The sequence below is a fragment of the Mandrillus leucophaeus genome, unplaced genomic scaffold (genome assembly GCF_000951045.1).
Source record: "Mandrillus leucophaeus isolate KB7577 unplaced genomic scaffold, Mleu.le_1.0 Scaffold408, whole genome shotgun sequence".
NCBI classification, from domain to species: Eukaryota; Metazoa; Chordata; class Mammalia; order Primates; family Cercopithecidae; genus Mandrillus; species Mandrillus leucophaeus.
Window position 1 is genome coordinate 132695 of NW_012104343.1, and position 20328 is coordinate 153022.

Here is a 20328-nt window from a genome sequence, read left to right on the forward strand (position 1 = left end):
AAGAACTCTTGAATAATGCCCTACGAGCACAGATAACCGAAGTAAAAACGGACAAATGGGATCACATCAAGTTAAAAAGCTTGTGTACATCAAATGAAATAAACAATAAAGTGAAGAGACAATCCACGGAGTGGGAGAAAATGTTTGCAAACTACCCATCTGACAAGGGATTAACAACCAGAATACATAAGGAACTCAAAAAACTCAATCAAAAAAAAAAAAAAAACTAATAATCTGATCAAAAATGGACAAAAGATTTGAATAGACATTTCTCAAAAGAAGACATACAAATAGCAAACAGGCATAAGAAAAGGTACCCAACATCAATGATCATCAGAGAAACAAAAATGAAAACTACAATGAGATATCATCTCACTCTAGTTAAAATGCCTTCATACAAAAGACAGGCAATAACAAATGCTGGAGAGGATGTGGAGAAAATAGAACCCTCGTACACTGTTGCGGGGGGATGTAAATTAGTACAAGAACTATGAAGAACAATTTGGAGGTTCCTCAAAAAACCAAAATTTGAGCTACCATACAACCCACCAATCCCACTCCTAGGTACATACTCAACAATAGAAAGGAAATCAGTATAGCAAAGAGATATCTGCACTTTGCTGATATTTCACAATAATCAAGATTTAGAGGCAAACTAAGTGTCCATCAACAGATGAACAGATACAGAAAATATGGTACATATACACAATGGAGTACTATTCGGTCATAAAAAAGGATGAGATCCTGTCACTTGCAACAAAACACAGAGGGAACCGGGGGTCTTTATGTTAAGCAAAATAACTCAGGAACAAAAAGACAAACTTCCAATGTTCTCCCTTATTTGTGGGAGCTAAAAATCAAAACAATTGAACTCATGGAGATGGAGAGTAGAAAGATGGTTACCAGAGGCTAGGAAGGGCAATTGCAGGAGGTGGGGGAAAGTAGGGATAGTTAATGGGTACAAAAACAATAGTTAGAAAAAATGAATAAGACCTAGAATTTGCTAGCACAACAGGGTGACTAAAGTCAATAATAATTTAATTGTACATTTAAAAATAGCTAAAAGAGTATAATGGATTGTAATACAAAGGATAAATGCTTGAGGAGATGGATGCCTATTTCCCATGATGCAATTACACACTGCATGCCTGTATCAAAGTATCTCATGTATAAGTATATATACCTACTATGTACCCACAAAAGTTAAAAATAATTTTTAAAAAGTTAAGATGGTATTTTGCCACAATTATTTAAAAAATACAGTGAAGAGAATAACAAGATAAGCCACAAACTGGGAGAAAACCTTTGTAAATTATGTAAATTATGTACTGTGTCCACACATAAGTCAATAATAAGAAAACAACCCACTCAAAAAAATGGGCAAAATATCTGAAGAGGCATTTCACCTAAAAAGACATCCAGATGGCAAAGAAGCATATGAAAAGATGCTCGCTATCATTATTGATCAGAGAAATACAAATTAAAAGCACTATGAGATACTACTGCACACCTGTTAGAATGACTGATACCAAAGAGACCAAACATAGCAGATTTTGGCAAAGATGTGAAAAAAAATGGAATTCTTATATGCTGCTGACAGAAATGTAAAATGGCACCACCACTATGGAAAACAGTATCATTTTCTTAAAAAGTGAATCATATACATACCATTCGATCTAGCCATTTCTCTCCCAAGTAATCGGTTAATCAAGAGAAATGAATGTGTATGTTCATATGAAAACTTGTACATGAATGTTCATAGCAGCTTTATGCACAGTAGTCAAAAACTAGAAACAATCTAAATATTATTAACAGGCAAATTGACTAACTGTGGTATATTCATAAAATTAACAACTCGGCATTAAAAAAAAAAAAAAGTCAACTATTGATACACACAACACGTGAATCTCAAATATTATGCTGGTTAAAAGAAGCCAGACCAGCACGGGCACGGTGGCTCACGCCTGTAATCCCAGCACTTTGGGAGGCCGAGGCGGGCGGATCACGAGATCAGGAGATTGATTGAGACCATTCTGGTTAACACAGTGAAACCCCATCTCTACCAACAATACAAAAGATTAGCCAGGCGTGGTGGCAGGCACCTGTAGTCCCAGCTACTCAGGTGACTGAGGCAGGAGAATGGCGTGAACCCAGGAGGTGGAGGCTGCAGTGAGCCAAGATCGCGCTACTGCACTCCAGCCTGGGCAAGAGAGTGAGACTCCATCTCAAAAAACAAAAAAAGAAGCCAGACCGAAAAAGAACAGGTACCATATGATTCCACTCATAAAATTCTAGAAAATGCAAATCTATCCATAGTGATAGAAAGCAGGTCAGTAACTTTCTGAGATAAGGCACAGAAAAACTGCAAGGAACAGGAAGGATGGATTACAAGGGGTATGAGGAAGCTCTTGGGAGTTACGAATAGATGCAATATCTTGATTGTGGTGATGGTTTCACAGGTAAGTATATGTCGAACTTATAAAACCATATATTTTGAATATGTGTAGTTTACTGTATGCCAATTATATCTTAATAAAGCTGTTCAAACGTAATAAAAATAATGTCTGCCCAAAAGGAACTTAGAATCTACTATATAAATTTATTCTATGGCACTGAAGATATTATTTTATTTTATTTTTTTTTAAGATAGGTTCTCACTCTGTCACCCAAGCTGGAGTGCAGTAAGACTATCATAGCTCACTGCATCCTCAACCTCCCAAGCTCAAGCGATCCTCCTGCCTCAGCCTCCTGAGTAGCTGGGACTACAGGTGCACGCCACCATGCCCAGCTAATATTTAAAAATTTTTTTGTAGAAACAAGGTCTTGCTATGTTGTCTTGCCCAGGGTTGTCTCAAACTCCTGAGCTCAAGTGATCCTCGCTCCTCAGCTTCCCAGAGTGCTGGGACTACAGGCATAAGCTGCCAAAGTCAGCTTTGAAGATATTACTTTGGTAAGCAGTGAAAGGAAATCTGAAAAAATGAGCATATATGAAAAGGCTAGCCAGGCGCAGAGGCTCATGCCTGTAATCCCAGCTCTTTGGAAGGCCAAGGTGGGTGGATCACAAGGTCAGGAGTTCGAGACCAGCCTGGCCAACATGGTAAAACCCCGTCTCTACCAATAATACAAAAATTAGCCATGCGTGGTGGCGCATGCCTGTAATCCCAGCTACTCAGGAGGCTGAGGCAGGAGAATCGCTTGAACCTGGGAGGCAGAGGGTGCAGTGAGCTGAGATCGCGCCATTGCACTCCAGCCTGGGCAACAAGAATGAAACTCCATCTCAAAAAAAAAAAGAAAAGAAAGAAAAGGCTAACAATACCTCTTGATATCTACTACGTAAATTCCTTAAAGATAAAATTTTTATTTTTATCAAAGACTTTTTTATTTCAATTGAATGCTTTATAAAATTTGTTCAGTTTAAAATTCGAAAGAATCAAAAGGAATTGACTCCATCCACCAGCCAATAAGTGACCCCCCCAAAGGTTACCAATGTTATCAGTTTGATATGTTTAAAATATCATTTAAGCCTAACAACAAACTGCAGAAAAAATTTCCAGAACATAGGAATAATGATTAAATTACTAACAAGAACCAAAAGTTTACATAAAGTAGTTTTACATGGCTAATAAGTTTGAAATGCTAAAACCAATTTTAAAGGAAATAACTCTTTTTTACATGTTAAATAAAAACACATACCTGAAGCAAACCATATTTGGTTTCTACATCATAAAGTTTATAATCCTTAATGTCTGGAGATATAGGGGAAGGTAGATTTTCCCAGTTACCAAGAACATTGGCTAAACTGGCAAAAACTGGTTCTGTACAAAATGCCAAGCAATCCCTGTTTTAAAAAAGAAAAAGTTTTTTACTATCATATTATTACACATTATCAAAATCAAATATACATAAAATATTAGTACTTCTATTAAACTATCAATAAGAAAGTAGACTATTTTACATTTGGTAATTTCAGCATAGACATAATCCACTTAAACCAACAAAGTTAGGAGCCTCTGCATACAAATTATACTAGATAAATCACTTGGTCTTTTAAACTAAGTGTTGTGATAATTGTGATATTTTTTAAAACTTAAAAAGTGAGAAAATAAAACACTACTTCAACAGTCTTGTTCAAATGATTGATATTCTTTACAGAAAACCAATAAACTAATTAAAAATACCATTACATTATACCTATGGTACTATCTTTATTTATAAAGCTGTTAATTTTCAGAATACGCTCAAAGGAACTTCCGGATTTCCCACAGATGACCCTGGAATAGGAGTAGTCAGGAAGAGAGACAAGGCATAGCTAGCTCCAGCAGCCCGGTTCCCACTTCACAAAGCAGTTTTGCTTTTATCTATTTTATATGTCATTTTGAAAGGTATCAGTTATTAAATTTTTTAAATTACTAGCCTTTCATGTACAAGAATATTTATAAACTCAGAAAATGTTAGATATTAACATTCAATGGCCTTACAGAGTAATGATCAAGAGCTCAGGCTTTGAGGACAGATACCTGACTTTAAGTCCCAGCATCCTTATGTGCTATCTTGGTAACAATGGACACTATTGTTCTGAGCCTCACTTCACCCATTTGTAAAATGGTGATAATAGATCCGCCTTAAAGGGTTAATATAAAGATCAAATGAGAAAATCATGTAAAATACATAAAGCATGTAAGCTCAATAAGCTTACCACAGGTATTATAATTACCAAGCATTTGCCACTCAAGCCCTAACATTTTAGGCCTTAGGCTTTAGGCTCTGGCAATGAAGAACTACAGAGTAGTTCAGTAACGTGGCTATATAAAGCTTCTGGGCCTGCGTAGTAACTGTTAAATGGCAGTTATGTCCTTTAACAGATATCTATTCCAGTACCTGAATAACTTTTCTTCTGCCTTAAATCTGTTTTTCAAATGAGAGCATATGCAGAAGCTTAATATATAAGAAATAAAAACAGAGCTTAGGTTGAAGGAGAGAAAGGGTCACATTGTCCTGCTACCTGCTCAGCCATTATCAAGGAAGCTGCCTTATTCTGTACTCCCAACACTTAGCCCATTAACACAATGGACCATAAGGCATGCTTTTGTTGAACTGTAAGGTAAAAAAAAAAAAAAAAACTGTCTTACAGACTCACATAGTGTCTTCTCTGCTAAGTCCCTTTGAATCTACTTTTTTAGCTTCCAAACTGTCATTCTACTAAAATTACTGAATGTGACTAACAACCTCTCACTGGTCAAATGTAACGAATTCTTCTCTGTTCTTATTTTCTTTTTTATTCTGTGTTCCCCAGTGTTAGTGGGTTTTTTTCCTTCCTTTTGCTTCCATGACATGCTGCCAATTCTCCTGCCATACGACAATATTTCTCCTAATTTTTTCTTTGGCTCTCGTTTTCCCTACATTTCAAGGTTCTTTCCTCAGTACTCTGCTCCTTTTACTCATACTCTTGAAAAACTCACTTTGTTTTAGGTTTTAATTACTGCCTGTAAGTGACTCATCCCCATATACATCACCAACTCTGGCCTGTCATCTGAATTACTCTTTCTGTAGTACATTTCCTTTGGGTAATTCCAGTGTCATCTCAGTATTATTAATTCATTAAAAACTGGAAGTTTTCTTTTTCTTCCCTAAAGTGTCCCTATTTCTATCAATACTACTACAATTTTTACAGCCTAACAATTAGGATATCTTAAAGTAATCTTTGAATTGTCTCTCTTCATGATTGCCAATAAATTCCTAATTCTATAATATTTAAATCGCTATACAAAAAGCTGCAGGGACATAGAAAAGTATAACTCATAGTCCTTCTCCCCTCAAGAGACTTGAAACGCAATTACAAGATATAAGGCATGTAAATACAACATAAAATAACAAGGATAGGTAGGATTCTAATAGGTGACATTAGAGATACTGATAGAAAACACTCCAGAGGAAATAGCACCAAGAAATACAGAGTCAGGAAAGTGTAGGATACATGTGGGATAAGCTCTGTGTCCTCCACCTTCCCATTTTTCCCCTATACTTAAAATGCCTAAGGGCCAACAGGGCCACAGGACACAAATACCAAACGATCTGATTAAGATTTTCTGAATTAAGAGAGGGGAATACAGTCTGCTGAGGAAGAAGGAAGAAAGGCATACATTTGGGGTTATAAGTAATGTGGAAAAGGTTATCTAAAGGAGTATTAAAAGTGCCACAAGCTTGAGGGTCCAGTTAAGATTACATAGATTTCTACGCTGGGATACAGTCTATGTTGGGATACAGGATTCACAACAGTATTAAAGAGACAGAAACTATAGTGTTCTGGGTTTATCAATGAAAAGAAAGGCAATGAAAAATATTTTTATGGCAAGAGACATATGAGCAAGCCAGGTACAGTGGCATGCATCTGTAGTCCCAGCTACTTAAGAGGCTGAGGCAGGAGGATCACTTAAGCTCGGGAGTTCAAGACAAGCCTGGGCAACGATAGCGAAACCCCATCCCAAAAATTAAAAAAGAAAAAGAGGCCAGGCACAGTCACTCACACCTGTAATCCCAGGGAGGATCACTTGAGGCCAAGAGTTCAAGATAAGCCTGGGTAATATAGTAAGACCCCATCTCTACAAAACAAAAAAGTTTTAAATTAAAAATCAAAAAATTAGCTAGGCATAGTAGCACACACTTGTAGTAGTCTACTTGGGAGGCTGAGGCAGGAGGATCACTTGAGCCCAGGAGTTTGAGGCTGCAGTGAGCTATGATGGCACTACTGTAATCCAGCTTGGGCAACAGAGTGAGACTCTGTCTCGATCAATCAACTGACACATGAGCATATTTTTGAGTAGATACAGCAGGGTGCAGTAAAAAATAAAAACATGGACTCAGGAATCAAAATGACAAAATGAATCCTAGCTCTAGCACTTAAAACCATTGTTTCTTTGATCCTCTGTTCTGTGTTAATTGTGAGAATTAGATAAATTAAACAATGTAAAGCATTTAGCATAGTTTTTCACATAGTAAATATTTGTATTTTTCCTTTTATGTTTAAAAAAAAGATCTTGTGCCTTTGAAGTGTGGGTTACTGAAGATTCCAAGTTGCAGAAACTCAAAATATAATAAAAGATAAAAGCAAAACTGTACAATTGAAGGGAGATGGGACCTTCATTCCACACAGCCTGGAACCCTGCCAGCTCTGTGTCCTCCATCTTCCCATTTTTCCCCTATACTTAAAAATCCTAAGGGCCAACAGGGCCACAGGACACAAATACCAAACGATCTGATTAAGATTTTCTGAATTAAGAGAGGGGAATACAGTCTGCTGAGGAAGAAGGAAGAAAGGCATAAATTTGGGGTTATAAGTAATGTCGAAAAGGTTATCTAAAGGCGTATTAAAAGTGCCACAGGCTTGAGGGTCCAGTTAAGATTACATAAATTTCATTTTCTTGTCATTCTCAGTAACACTTCCCAAGTGCACCCTTGAGAAAAATAGATGGTAAAGTAACTGAGAGCTATGGACTGACATGCTGGGCATAGTAGAAGGTTAAATGTCTGAAACAATAGTTGGCACACACACAAAATTGGCTTCCAAATACTGTACCAATGAAAAGGAGACAAGAAATTCTAGCAAATTAGCAAGGACAGCTACTTTCAGGCAAGAACTGTATTCCATACCCTTGCATCTTCTACTTTGACTACTGTAGTGAATAGCACAGGGTAGGCACTGAAGTACAGAATCATGGCAAAAGTAAAGAAAGTATTAATATTTCAAAGAGAGACATATACATAGACAGTGCAAATAAATTTTAGGGAGAAAACAAATGTATAAGAACTCAACACTGACAGTATAAGAATTTTTCACTGATAATACTTGAAACGGACAGACTTCAAATATAAAATTATTTTTAACTATTTGTTCAGGAAGTCTACTATGTAAGTTTTTATAAAAATTTACCTGGATTCCTCTAAAGGATGCTGGACAGTAAGAAGTCGAGGGTGTCGAAGCCGAGTTAACTGTTGGACTCCTCGTTTTAGAGAATCAATGATTTGATCCTTTTCAAATTTTTGATACTTGTCAATCAGTTTTTTATCAAAGACAAAAACTGCCACTTCCTAAATAAAAGAATTGGGTAATTTTAGTCAAGAAATATAGAAAAGTAATAAAATTATATGAATGTCACAATCTACAAATAGAAATAACTACGCCATAAAAATTTTAGCATCATTGTAATACTTTTCTGATATCAAAGAGTTGGTTTCCTTATGATAGTAAACCTAAACACTTTGAAAGGTGTAAAACCTAGAGTCCTCATCTAAAGAACACAGGAAAAAAACCTTACCTTTGAATTCTGCTATCACAGATACATATTAACTGTGTACAGTCTGTTGTTTCCTGTGTAGTAAACTCTTACGGACACAGAATTCAAAGAAAATGTTTAAAAATTTAAAATGTAACTTACAGTGATAATCCTGAAGTATACTACGAAATCTTGAAATGCTTTTTGAAAGAAAGGTTGTATGTCAGGGAGCACTTGTTTGTAAGAAAAACAAATTTGCAGTATCTTTTAGATATGAATAATCTATATTCTATCTCATACCTTCCTATCCCCCATCTTGTTGGGGCAGTAAATGTAAATGGCTACTAGTACAGGGACTTGCTCTCCCACCACCTCTCTTTGAAATCATTCACAGCTTATTTTGTACTATTAAAAGCACACATCCTCCTTATCAGCTTCTTCCTTTCACTATCTCTCAGATACCCAAGGAAAAACAGTTCTCATCTAGTTACCTCCTCTTAACAAATCAATAAAAAAAAACTCTACTGATAGGTGATGGGTTAAATCACTGATGTGTGTTCTCGGTAATAATGCAAAATAAACTGGAAGCAAAATTAGCAAAGAATGCTAGCCTTCCAAAATTCCTTGAAAGATTTAGAAACTCTTTCAGAATTTCTATGTCTTTGAAAGCCTCAAATTAAACCTACTGCTACTCAACTATCAATATCCAAGACATTATTTTTCTATTCTCATTTTTTTCTCTTCTAATTATTTTCTTCTGTTCTGCATTTTCGCTACATTAGCATTATTATTTACACAAGTTAGCCTGGCAACTCAATCATCTCATAGAGATTCACCGCAAAAAATCCAATCTGATAAATTTCTCAAACATAACTTGTAAAAAGAGGGTTCCTTATGTATATAAATGAGTTAAGGATATTAGAGGAGTAAGTCTCTCAAAAGTGGCAACAAAAAGGAATTATTTAGCACTGTAACTCAATTAAAACACAACATTCCCCCAAGCATTTGTGAATAAGGCAGCATTTACTACAATAAAACAACAGAGAATGTATTTATACAGCACTCCAGACGCTGGCATTAGATCAGAGGAGACTTTGAGTCAATTTCCCTTCAACTGACCAGCTGCCTTTGGGCAAATTTTCTCAACAGAAAAAAAAAAAAAAAAGAATAAAGAATAGTATGAATACCTCAAAGGAACACTGAAGAATAAGTCACACAGTAACATAAAAAGAACTTACTGTATTACTTGACATATTCAATTAATGTCAGCTAATGTCATTATACCACTAACATCAAGACCTGTATTTTGTTACTTTTCTATTACTGATGAGTTTTCTGCTGACACCCATCTGATCAATGACACATATATATGATCAATGATACACACATTCAAGACCAGTGGTCAAGAATCAACTTTGAAAGATAGAGATTCAACATCCTGTCACCTTGATAAGGAACATCAATATATTAAGCTAAACAAAATGATGTGATATAAACCCAATACCATTCCCATGTCACACAGAAATAAACATGCAGCATGTAAGAATATAACAGTGATCAAGAGCCCAGTTTCCAGAGTCACACAAACCCAAAATGGAATTCAACTCCTGCCATTTATTATGTTGACCCTGAACTCAAACCTTGGTCATTGTTATTTTCAGACCAGAGTCAAAAACGGAATGAGATAAAACATGAAAATATAATACACCCTACAGCTAAAGTTTCAGGCATTAGTCTACTAGAAAATCTTACAAATAAAGAGGTTCCCAAGTCAACTATTTATATAATAAAATAACAATAGATAGCATTTGCATATTTATATGTGCCAAGCACTGTGCTAAGTACTTTTCAGGAATTATTCTATTCCTCACAGAAACCCTATGAGACAAATATATTAACTTTACAAATGAGGATGTTGTGGAGAAGAAAAATGTTTTCTAAGATAAAAAAAGTCAAGTTTCAAACACAGTCCACAGGACTATATTTTTAGCCAAGACATCATTCTGTCGCCCCAGAAATAACACAGGGAAAATACGGAACACCAAAGTAAAACACGATGCATGTCTTCAAGAAAGAAATCAGTCATTTAGGCTGAGTAACAGCTTTAAATAGCACTCATATAAACACCTCATCTTAACTCCTGATCATTATGAGGCACAGGACAACCAGGAGGTAAGAGTTTTACATAATACTAATTTGAACTAAAAACAAATGACCTAAAACTTCAAGTTCCCATCTTGCCATTCATGTGCACAATCTTATTTTAGTAAGTCTTCTGCTATAACACATTTTATAAATACATCCAATTTAAATGTTTTGTGGCCGGTGCGGTAGCTCATGCCTGTAATCCCAGCACTTTGGAGCCTGGGCAGCAGAGCGAGATTCCATCTCAAAAAAAATAAATAAATAAAAATAAATAAATGTTTTATTTTTCAAGTTTTTTTTTTGTTTTTTTGTTTTTTCTTTTTTTTGAGACAGGGTCTCACTCTATCACCCAGGCTGGAGCGCAGTGGCACAATCATGGCTCACTGTAGCCTCCACCTCCTGGTCTCAAGTGATCCTCTCACCTCAGTCTCCCGAGTAGCTGGGACCACAGCCGTGTGCCACTATGCCTGACAAATTTTTTAATTTTTTTGTAGAGACAAGGTCTCACCATGTTGCCCAGGCTGGTCTCAAACTCCTGGACCCAAGCAAGCCTCCCACCTCAATCTCCCAAAGTGTTGAGATTACAGGTATGAGCCACCATGCTCAGCTCAAGATGTTCTAAATATATATATATAAAAAGGACCACATGAAATAGCTCTTGCAGTTTCACCACATGTAAAGAGGAACACTACAGTTCATGAAGAAAAAGAAAACACTGGCTGGGCATGGTGGTTCATGCTTGTAATCCCAACACTGTGAAAATGAGGCAGGAGAATGGTTTGACGCCAGGGACTCAAGACCAACCTGGGCAACACGGTAAGGCCCCATCTCTTAAAAGAAAAAAAGAAAAGAAAAGAAAAAAATCACAGAATTCTCTCAGTCCATTGTTTTAGGTCAAAGACGATAGATTCCTAAATAAGTCAGAATAGGTTATCAACTATCTTAAAAATATTTTCTCTTTGTTTCAATCAGTTGATTAAAATTAACCAATGTTAACAAGGTTGTGTTGTTAATCCTCAGGCCTCATACTGACTTCCTAAAAGAAAACTATTACACTGTACAAAGCCTCTCATCAGAATATACCATAATCTAATTTCTAACTTACATTTTTCTTTTACTACTTTTCTATACTACCCACTCTGCTAACACATATCACTTATGCAAAAGTTCAATCACCTTATATGTATTATAATCTTCTTGAAGAAAGAAACAATGTCTTATGTGTCTCTGTATCTACCACAGAACCCAGCAGTTATGCCTAGAAGATACTCAGATATCTATTGCCTACTGATAGTAAATAAAGATAAGCAATTAAAGCTTTTTATCATTTTTAATTAAAATATTTAACTTTTTATTAACAAAAATTTCAAATATACAGAAAAGATCAAATAGCACAATCATCCAGTATGTCTTCTGCTTAAGATTCAACAACTGTTAACTGTAAATTTTGAGAGTTTTTTAATACAAAAATTATTAGAGCAAAATATAAGCAATATATGGCATACTATTCTTTATTTATTCATTGCTTATTCTTTAAAAACATTGGCAAAGAAAGACACTCACTAAAAGGTATTTTTTCTCAATAACCTAACTTTAAACAAAAAAGGCTATGAAAATATTCTAAAAAACTGTAGTATCTGTCACAATACAGTATACGTCCCATTTGATACAGACCTAATTTATAATTTTTGAGAGCTACTTGTGAGTCACGCATGGTGGCACATGCCTGTAATCCCAGCTACTTGGGAGGCTGAGGTGGGAGGATCGCTTGAGCCCAGGAGGTCAAGGCTGTAGTAAGCTATGGTTGTGCCTGTGAATAGCCACTGCACTCCAGCCTGAGCAACATATTAAAACTGCCATCTCTGGGGGGAAAAAAAAAAAAAGAAGCTAGTTTGCTTACTACAAAGTTGAGCTCTGTTGATAACAAGATAGTTTTAAGTAATAAAATTTAAATTACATAATTTTCCAACAGCGATCACGACCTCCACTAATCTAACCCTCAGAGGCACCAGAGGTGGTTTCTGGAACACAGATGTTCCCTGAGATCTCTATTTTATGGACCCTCATGACTGGCTGGTGGTGACTATCAAGCATCACACACTCCATTTTTCATCTGATTTTGGGATGTTCTTTCTTCAAAACAATAAACCAAAATATAAACTTTTATTTACATTAAGTTAAAAATAAGTTGTTGAGAAGAATGAAAGGTAAAAACATACCCCTTAAAATTCCTAGTTTATGATCATATTTTGTCTAGGTGACATGACTAGTATATTTGGCTTTGCACAAAAGTTTCCTTTATTTTAAAACTATTAATTATTCTAATTTAATTATTTATTATAATTTAATTATGCTTTGGTATATATAATATTAGCAAGCCTCATCCATGAATACTGGCATCTGGATAACACAATGTGTATCTTGTAGTAAGGAAGGATTATGTCCTGTACATTTTATAGTAAGGAAGGGATTATGGCCAACCTGACGTTTGGTAGAGTGGGTAAGATATGAACAACAATTAAGTATTTATTATATAATAATTATTAGAAATCAATCAATCTTCACTATCCTCATAGAAACAGTCATTTCAGGGAGGTGTTATGAAGTCCCTGAAGTAGGGCAAAAATATCAGGTCAACAAATACAACTTTTAAAGCAAACTAACACAAAGCTACCTTTTTTTTTTTTTTCAAGAAAAAAGGTCTACTGCAAAAGCAAATATAAAAGGTCATAATAAATGTAGAGTACTAGAAGACTACTCATAAATGTTAAACTAATCAATTTTGAAGGGTAATTCCTTGACAACACAGAATCTTATGTCAAGATCAACAGAAATGCTTACTAAATAAATGCTTAAATATCCCAAGACCAGGCAAAATTACATGTATAAACATATACACATACATACACATTTTTTTAAACATCTTCTTCCAAAATAAATCCCTTAGCTTGATATTTGACAGTTGAAAGAAATTTCAAAATGTAGAATTATTCTTCCACTTGAAAGGAGGTAAAAATCAGGGACATAGCTGAGACGGAAATTACACGTATGTGGTGTTTTATTAGAAATCATTTAAACAAATTAGCAGCCTTGATAGTCATAATATTCCTACCTAACAGATAACATAGTATTCCAATTTTTAAAGGACATACACGTATGTACGTATATATATGGTAAACATTTCTCATTATATATATAGCTTGGCCAAAATAAAAATTTCCATCTTTAATGACTAGTTTAAATAAAGTATAACTTAAAAATTAGCAAAGTCAACGAAATCCAACCAAGGGCATTTGCCTCAGAAATACCTCTCAAATAAATATTTATAACAAAGAACATAACAATATGTTTGAAAATAATACCTATATTCAAATGACCATTTTAAGCCTGAAAACATGAAATTGTGTAAAAAGACTAAGTCAGTTAGAAAGCTATAACAGAAATATAATGGTATAAATTCTATGTCTGAATTACCTATCAGACATTCTTAAAGCTCAGAAGAGAGGGAAGCAGGGAATATTTCACTGAATTTTCAAAAATTAAATAAGCCCTCCACCCAGAATGTCTAAAATTAAAAAGACTATATAACAACATTGGCAGGGATGTGAAGAAACTGTAACTGCTGGTGGAAGTTTCTAGTACACTGGCATCACACTGGAAAAACTATTTGGCAATGAACACATACACTACAACCTAGCAATTCCATACCTAGGTAATGCCTCATATGTGCCAAAGGCACAAACAAGAATGTCTACAGCTGTACTCTATCAATGAAAAGAAAAACTGCGTTGTTCAACAACACAGATTAGCTTATCCATATACTATTAAGGAAAAGGGGTCAAATACAAGAGTATATACAATTCTATTTAAATAAAGTTCAAAAACAGGCAGAATTATTCTAGTGTTAAAGGACAGGGTAGTGGTTAGGAATAATGACTAGGAAAGGACACCAGTATTAGTAGTTTTTTTTAATTGGTCTGGATGCTGGTTACATGGGTATATTCACTGTGAACATAAGCTGTACACTCAGGATTTGTGCAATATTCTATAATATGCTGAACATAAGTTATTAAAAATAAGTTTATATTTTAAAAATTAAGCAGACTACACAATTTTTTTTAGACAGAGTCTCCCTACATTGCGCATGTTGGTCTCAAACTCCTGAGCTGAAGGGGTCCTTCCACGTTGGCCTCCCAAAGTGCTGAGACTACAGGCATGAGCCACCATGCCTGGCCAATACCACAATTTTTATTCTCTAAATATCACCTGGAGATGTCTTTAGCCTCCCAGCTGAGATTCCAGAAAAAAATAATAACGAAAAACTAAGAGCCGCTTCTAAATGAACACTCAAAAAAGAAACTAGGCCGGGCGTGGTGGCTCATGCCTGAATCCCAGCACTTTGCGAGGCTGAGACAGGCAGATCACTTGAGATCTGGAGTTTTAGACCAGTCTGGCCAAGGTGGTGAAACCCCGTCTCTACCAAAAATACAAAAATTAGCCAGCCATAGTGGCGCGCGCCTGTAGTCCTAGCTACTCAGGAGACTGAGGTGGGAGAATTGCTTCAACCCGGGAGGCGGAGGTTGCAGGGAGCCCAGATCGCACCATTGCACTCCAGCCTGGGCGAAAGAGCGAGACGCTCTCTCAAAAAAAAAAAAAAAAAGAAAAAGAAAAAGAAACTAAACAGCTCTACAAGTTCACTAATAGCATATACCATTAGTATAAAACTTAAATAGTAGCTTAAAAAGCCAATAAGCTATCAGTAAAGAGCTATCAATTTCAATATGTTTACGAACCTTATAATTTGGTAAATTTATCCAAATAATAACTGAAAAATCTTAATGTCTTATTCTTTCTTTTTTTTGAGACGGAGTCTTGCTCTGTCACCTAGGCTGGAGTGCAATGGTGCCATCTCAGCTCACCGTAACCTCCACCTCCCAGGTTCAAGAGATTCTCCTGCCTTAGCCTCTCGAGTAGCTGGTACTATAGGCATGTGCCACCACACCCAGCTAATTTTTGTATTTTTAGTAGAGATGCGGTTTCACCACGTTGCCCAGACTGGTCTAAAACTCCCGACCTCAAGTGATCTGCCCACCTCAGCCTCCCAAAGTGATGGAATTACAGGCATGAGCCACCGCACCTGGCTGTCTTCAAATATTAAAACTATGTGTGAAAATCCCCCGTCCCAAACTCCTAACCAATTGTTTACCTCAAACTCAATGTCAAATTTCAGATCATATATGCTGCCATATAACACAACTGCAATATGGCACAAGAAAGACTGAGAGGGTAGAAAGGACGCCCTGAGTCTTAATGCCTCTTTACGGAGAAAAAAGAGATCAAGAACAGTTATCTTTTTTCATTATTTTTCTTCCAGGTTATCTAGATCACCACTGTCCCATCAACAGAATTTTCTGTAAAGATAGAAAGTTCTCTATCTACATTGTCCAGTACAGTGGTCCTAGACGAGCCACATGCAGCCATGGAACATTTGAAATGTGACTAGTACAACTAAGGAATTTAAATTAATTTAACTTTGGCTACCATATTGGGTAGCACAGCTCTAGACTGTATATTTGGTATGATTCACTGAGTAAAAATGAGACAAATGAGAAAGAATTAAAACTTTTCAATTAAAGGAGAAATTTAAATGATGCTTCAATGTCAAGGTGGTTAAGGACTTAGTTATTCTTTAAAAAATTAACCAGTAGTAAAGACAGGATACTTAGTTCTGACCCCTGCAAGTTGATGGAGGCAAAAAAAGAAAATTTGAACCTATATCCACTGAGCTTACTGGTGTACCACCTTTCATTCCAAAGCAATAAATATAGAAAAAAAGTGGAATGCAGTAAAGTTTCCTAAGAAAATCCAGTGCTGACAGTCAGCAGTTGAGAATGGGGTTCTATCATTTGTGCCTGGTTCTCATGTTCTAGAAGCTCCAACATCATCAGGAGATTTCAGCATATGAAATACTGATATTACCACAACTACCTAGAACCTTTCTGGTTAGGCACAGAGATGCTATTATATATTATCACATCCTTAATAAAAATGTCTAATTTTGTAAATGTTATTTTGTTTTCCCCTTATATAACTGATTGTAAAAGCAATGTGTGCTGGGATCAGAGGAGGTTGTTCATTTACACAACTCATGACCTCATTAATAGTTTTTAGGTAGTCAATACTCAAGAAACCATTTACTTTTTTGGATGAGCTTATGGTGAATTGAAGAAAAAGCAATGTTCAAAAGCAACAAATCGATCAGCATTTCAGATGCAGATCAACTCTGAATTTCAATAAAGACTTCCAAATGGCAATAAAAACAAGATTTAACAGGTTGGATACAAATGACATACCAGCAAATTACCACAGGACTAAGATTCCTATTTCATAAAAGGATAACCAAAGCCAATTCGGTCTTCAATGTACTTAGCTGGAAAATAAGCTAACTTCAGAAAAGTAGCAAATAATGCATACCCACAATTGTATGACTGTGATAGTTATTGGGAGGTATATATAAGAAATCCTTTACATTTTACAACCCATATATTTCATTTGTAGGGAAGTAAAAGTACTTTTGAAAACAGTGATTTTGGCCTGGCACAGTGGCTCATGCTGTAATCCCAGCACTAAGACTGCACTAAGACACACTTAACATTGAAAAATTTAACTGGGTATTTTGCCAGTAACATACTGACAAACATGAAAAGAAAATTTAACAAACATGGCAATTTCTATCCTAAAACATATACTTCGCTAAATATTACAATTTAATATAGTAGTTTGCTCAACTGACATGTTTATGAAGTAAGCAAAATTAGATTTCAAGATGATATGGTATGTCAAACAGTGTATCTGTAACCAGGAGGATTCAGAGCATATTTAAAAGCATTTGTTTTTTGTATGACAGCGTAAGATAAAATGAGAACTAAAAAACTCATTTAAGAACCTATTAAAGAACTTTTGGCATTTCTTAACATAAAAATGCATACATGCATTTTATGGTTCTTAGCATGTGTGTTTTTTCCAACTGGATGCTGAATTAAAACTTACCTGCTTTGTTGACTTTTTTGTGCCATTAAAAATCTTCCAAGCTAGCCCATTGCCACCACTGGCAATATGTCGACCAACATCAAATTCTCTAGTGACAGGATTTCCCATTACAGCACTAGTGACATCAGCTGTTACTTTTGTAACAGTACTCTTCAATTTATTAAGCATGGACTCCATGGCTGCAATATTGGGTAGTTACAGTCACCTAGAAAAACAGAAGGATAGTGGAGAACTGATCATTTCTTATTTGTATAAGCATTTATTCATAGTTTAATTTGAAAAGCATAAGATCTCCCAAACAGTGAACAGAATAATCCTATATAGATAAAAGTTGTATGTTGGTTTTGTCCTCAGAACCCAATACACTTTAGTACAAATGTAAGTCCAGAAATCAAACTGTTTGTTTCAACCTCAGTTCTCACTGACCAGAAAAAGATATATTCACACTTGACAATGACATTAAGAAAGAGAATGAATATTGCTCAACTGTATAACACGGATGCTGTAAGACTTATAGTGGGGGATGGGCATGGTGGCTCATGCCTGTAATACTAGCACTTCGGGAGGCCAAGGCATGCGGATCACCTGAGGCCAGAAGTTTGAGACCAGCTGGCCAACATGGTGAAACGCCATCTCCACTAAAAATACAAAAATTAGCCAAACATGGTGGTGGGTGCCTGTAGTCCTAGCTACTTGGGAGGCTGAGGCCCAAGAATCACTTGAACCCAGGAGGTGGAGGTTGCAGTGAGCCGGGATCACTCCAGCTTTGGTGACAGAGAGAGACTGCATCTCAAAAAAAAAAAAAAAAAAAAAGACTTAAAGTGGGGTTTGTGGGGTTTGAGAGGCCAAGGCAGGAGGATCATTTGAGGCCAGGAGTTCAAGACCAGTCGGGCCAACATGGCGAAAAACCATCTCTACAAAAAATACAAAAATTAGCCAGGCATGGTGGCGCACTCCTATAATCCCAGTTACTCAGGAGACTGAGGTACAAGAATTGCTTGAACCCGGGAGACGGAAGTTGCAGTGAGTCAAGAGTTGAGATCGCATTACTGCACTCCAGGCTGGGTGACAGCACGAGACTCTGTCTCAAAAACAACAACAACAACAACAACAACAAATATAGACGGTCTGACTCTCACTTCACATTTAAAAATTTACTCTTATTTTTTCTTTTTCCACCCCTTTTCACAGGTGTCGATCACTTCACATTAAAAACAATATAAAACTTAAAAGATGCTAACGTTTTACTAAGCAATAAATTTGTATTTTCTTTATTATTATTTTTCTGTAGAGACAGGGTCTTGCTACGTTGCCCAGGCTGGTCTCAAACTCCTAGCCTCATGTGATCCTCCCATCTTGGTCTCCCAAAGTGCTGAGATTACAGGAATAAATAAGCCACCACGTCTAGCCCAAAATGGTATTTTATAAAAAGTTTTACTCATAATTAAATAATAATTACACTCAACTATCAAATCACTTAAGAAAATCTCCTAAAAGAGAAACATTGGCCAGGCACAGTGGCTCATGCTTGTAATCCCAGCACTTTTGGGAGGCTGATGGAGGTGGATCACTTGAGCTCATGAGTTTGAGACCAGCCTGGGAAGCCTGGAGAAACCCTGTCTCTACAAAAAATATGAAAATTAGCCAGGAATGGCGGCATGTGCCTGTACTCCCAGCTACTTGGAAGGCTGAGGTGGAAGGATCGTTTGAGCCCGGGATGGGGAGCTGCAGTGAGCTAGGATAGCACCATTGCACTCCCGCCTGGGTGACAGCCAGACTCTATCTCCAAAAAAAAAAAAAAAAAAGCACTGATGGTAAAGGGGCAATAAAATACATGCATAACAAGCATAAGCATAAAATCTGAAGATTATTTTTAAAATTTTACATAGCTTTGTTATGAATGACGTGTCATTAATGAATACTTATTTGGTAACTTTTAATAAGCATAATGATCAGCAGTTGTTACAGGCTGAATATTTATCCTAAATGCTTGGGACCAGAAGCATTTTGGATTTTTAAATTTTTTTCAGATGTTGGAATGCTTGCATTACATACTTACTGATTGAGCAACCCTAACTCAAAAATCTAAAATCCGAAATGCTCCAATGAGCATTTCCTTTAAGCACCATGTCACTGCTCAGAAAGTTTCAGATTTTGGAGCACTTCAGATTTTTGGATTAGGGATATTCAACCAGTGTTAATAATTAGTAATTGCCAGGCTTAACTTTTCTCCTTTGGTAAATTAAAATAGACTCTAATTGTGATGATGTCTGTTGACATCTTTAGTTGAAGAAAGCTAAAGGAAGCTTTCTTCAAACTGTAATGTCTGTATCTCTAGGGTTACCTGAAGACTTCTCAGGGAATACATGGGCATAGACAGTTTTAAGGTAGCAGTTCCTAATCTGGAGTCAGGTAAAGACTTCAAAGATAATTAGAGGTACTATTAGGACCCCATACTAGGCTTTGTTATATTGAATGCATTAAACATATATAAAACCATTTTGTAGTTATGGAAATGTTATTACAATTATTTCAAAATAATGTTTTTATTCTATACTTTTTATTTCATATATTTAAAAATATTACTCTAAGTAAATAAATGAATAAGTTACTCTAACTTCTGGCCATAAGGGAGGAACAAAGAGTGAATCTGCCCTCTTGCTTTTAACAACTAGAAAACTGAACAAAATATATGAAACACATTTTTTCAGACACTGAACAGGCAGCAAGAGCCTTTGATCCCAGTAAGAAAGAGAACTAACAAGAGAACCAGGATTGCCCCAGAGGCACATTGCACACTACAGAGCATAAAGCAGAATTCCAGGTAGCTATCTAGCTGAATGGAGAAGCTGGAGGGACAAAC

General features: G+C 36.0%; 1 protein-coding gene across 2 annotated transcripts in view; it reads right to left on the minus strand.

The window, feature by feature from the left end:
- SCYL2 (SCY1-like 2 (S. cerevisiae)) overlaps positions 1-20328 on the minus strand; it is a 69961-nt gene that overhangs the window by 36236 nt on the left and 13397 nt on the right. For both annotated transcript variants that reach the window (XM_011992217.1, XM_011992216.1), the window contains exons 2-4: positions 17466-17670; positions 7928-8085; positions 3694-3838 (exon numbers count right to left, since the gene is read on the minus strand). In XM_011992217.1, coding sequence (XP_011847607.1) covers positions 3694-3838; positions 7928-8085; positions 17466-17642 — 480 coding nt within the window. In that variant the 5' untranslated portion in view covers positions 17643-17670. The remainder of the gene's footprint in view (positions 1-3693; positions 3839-7927; positions 8086-17465; positions 17671-20328) is intronic.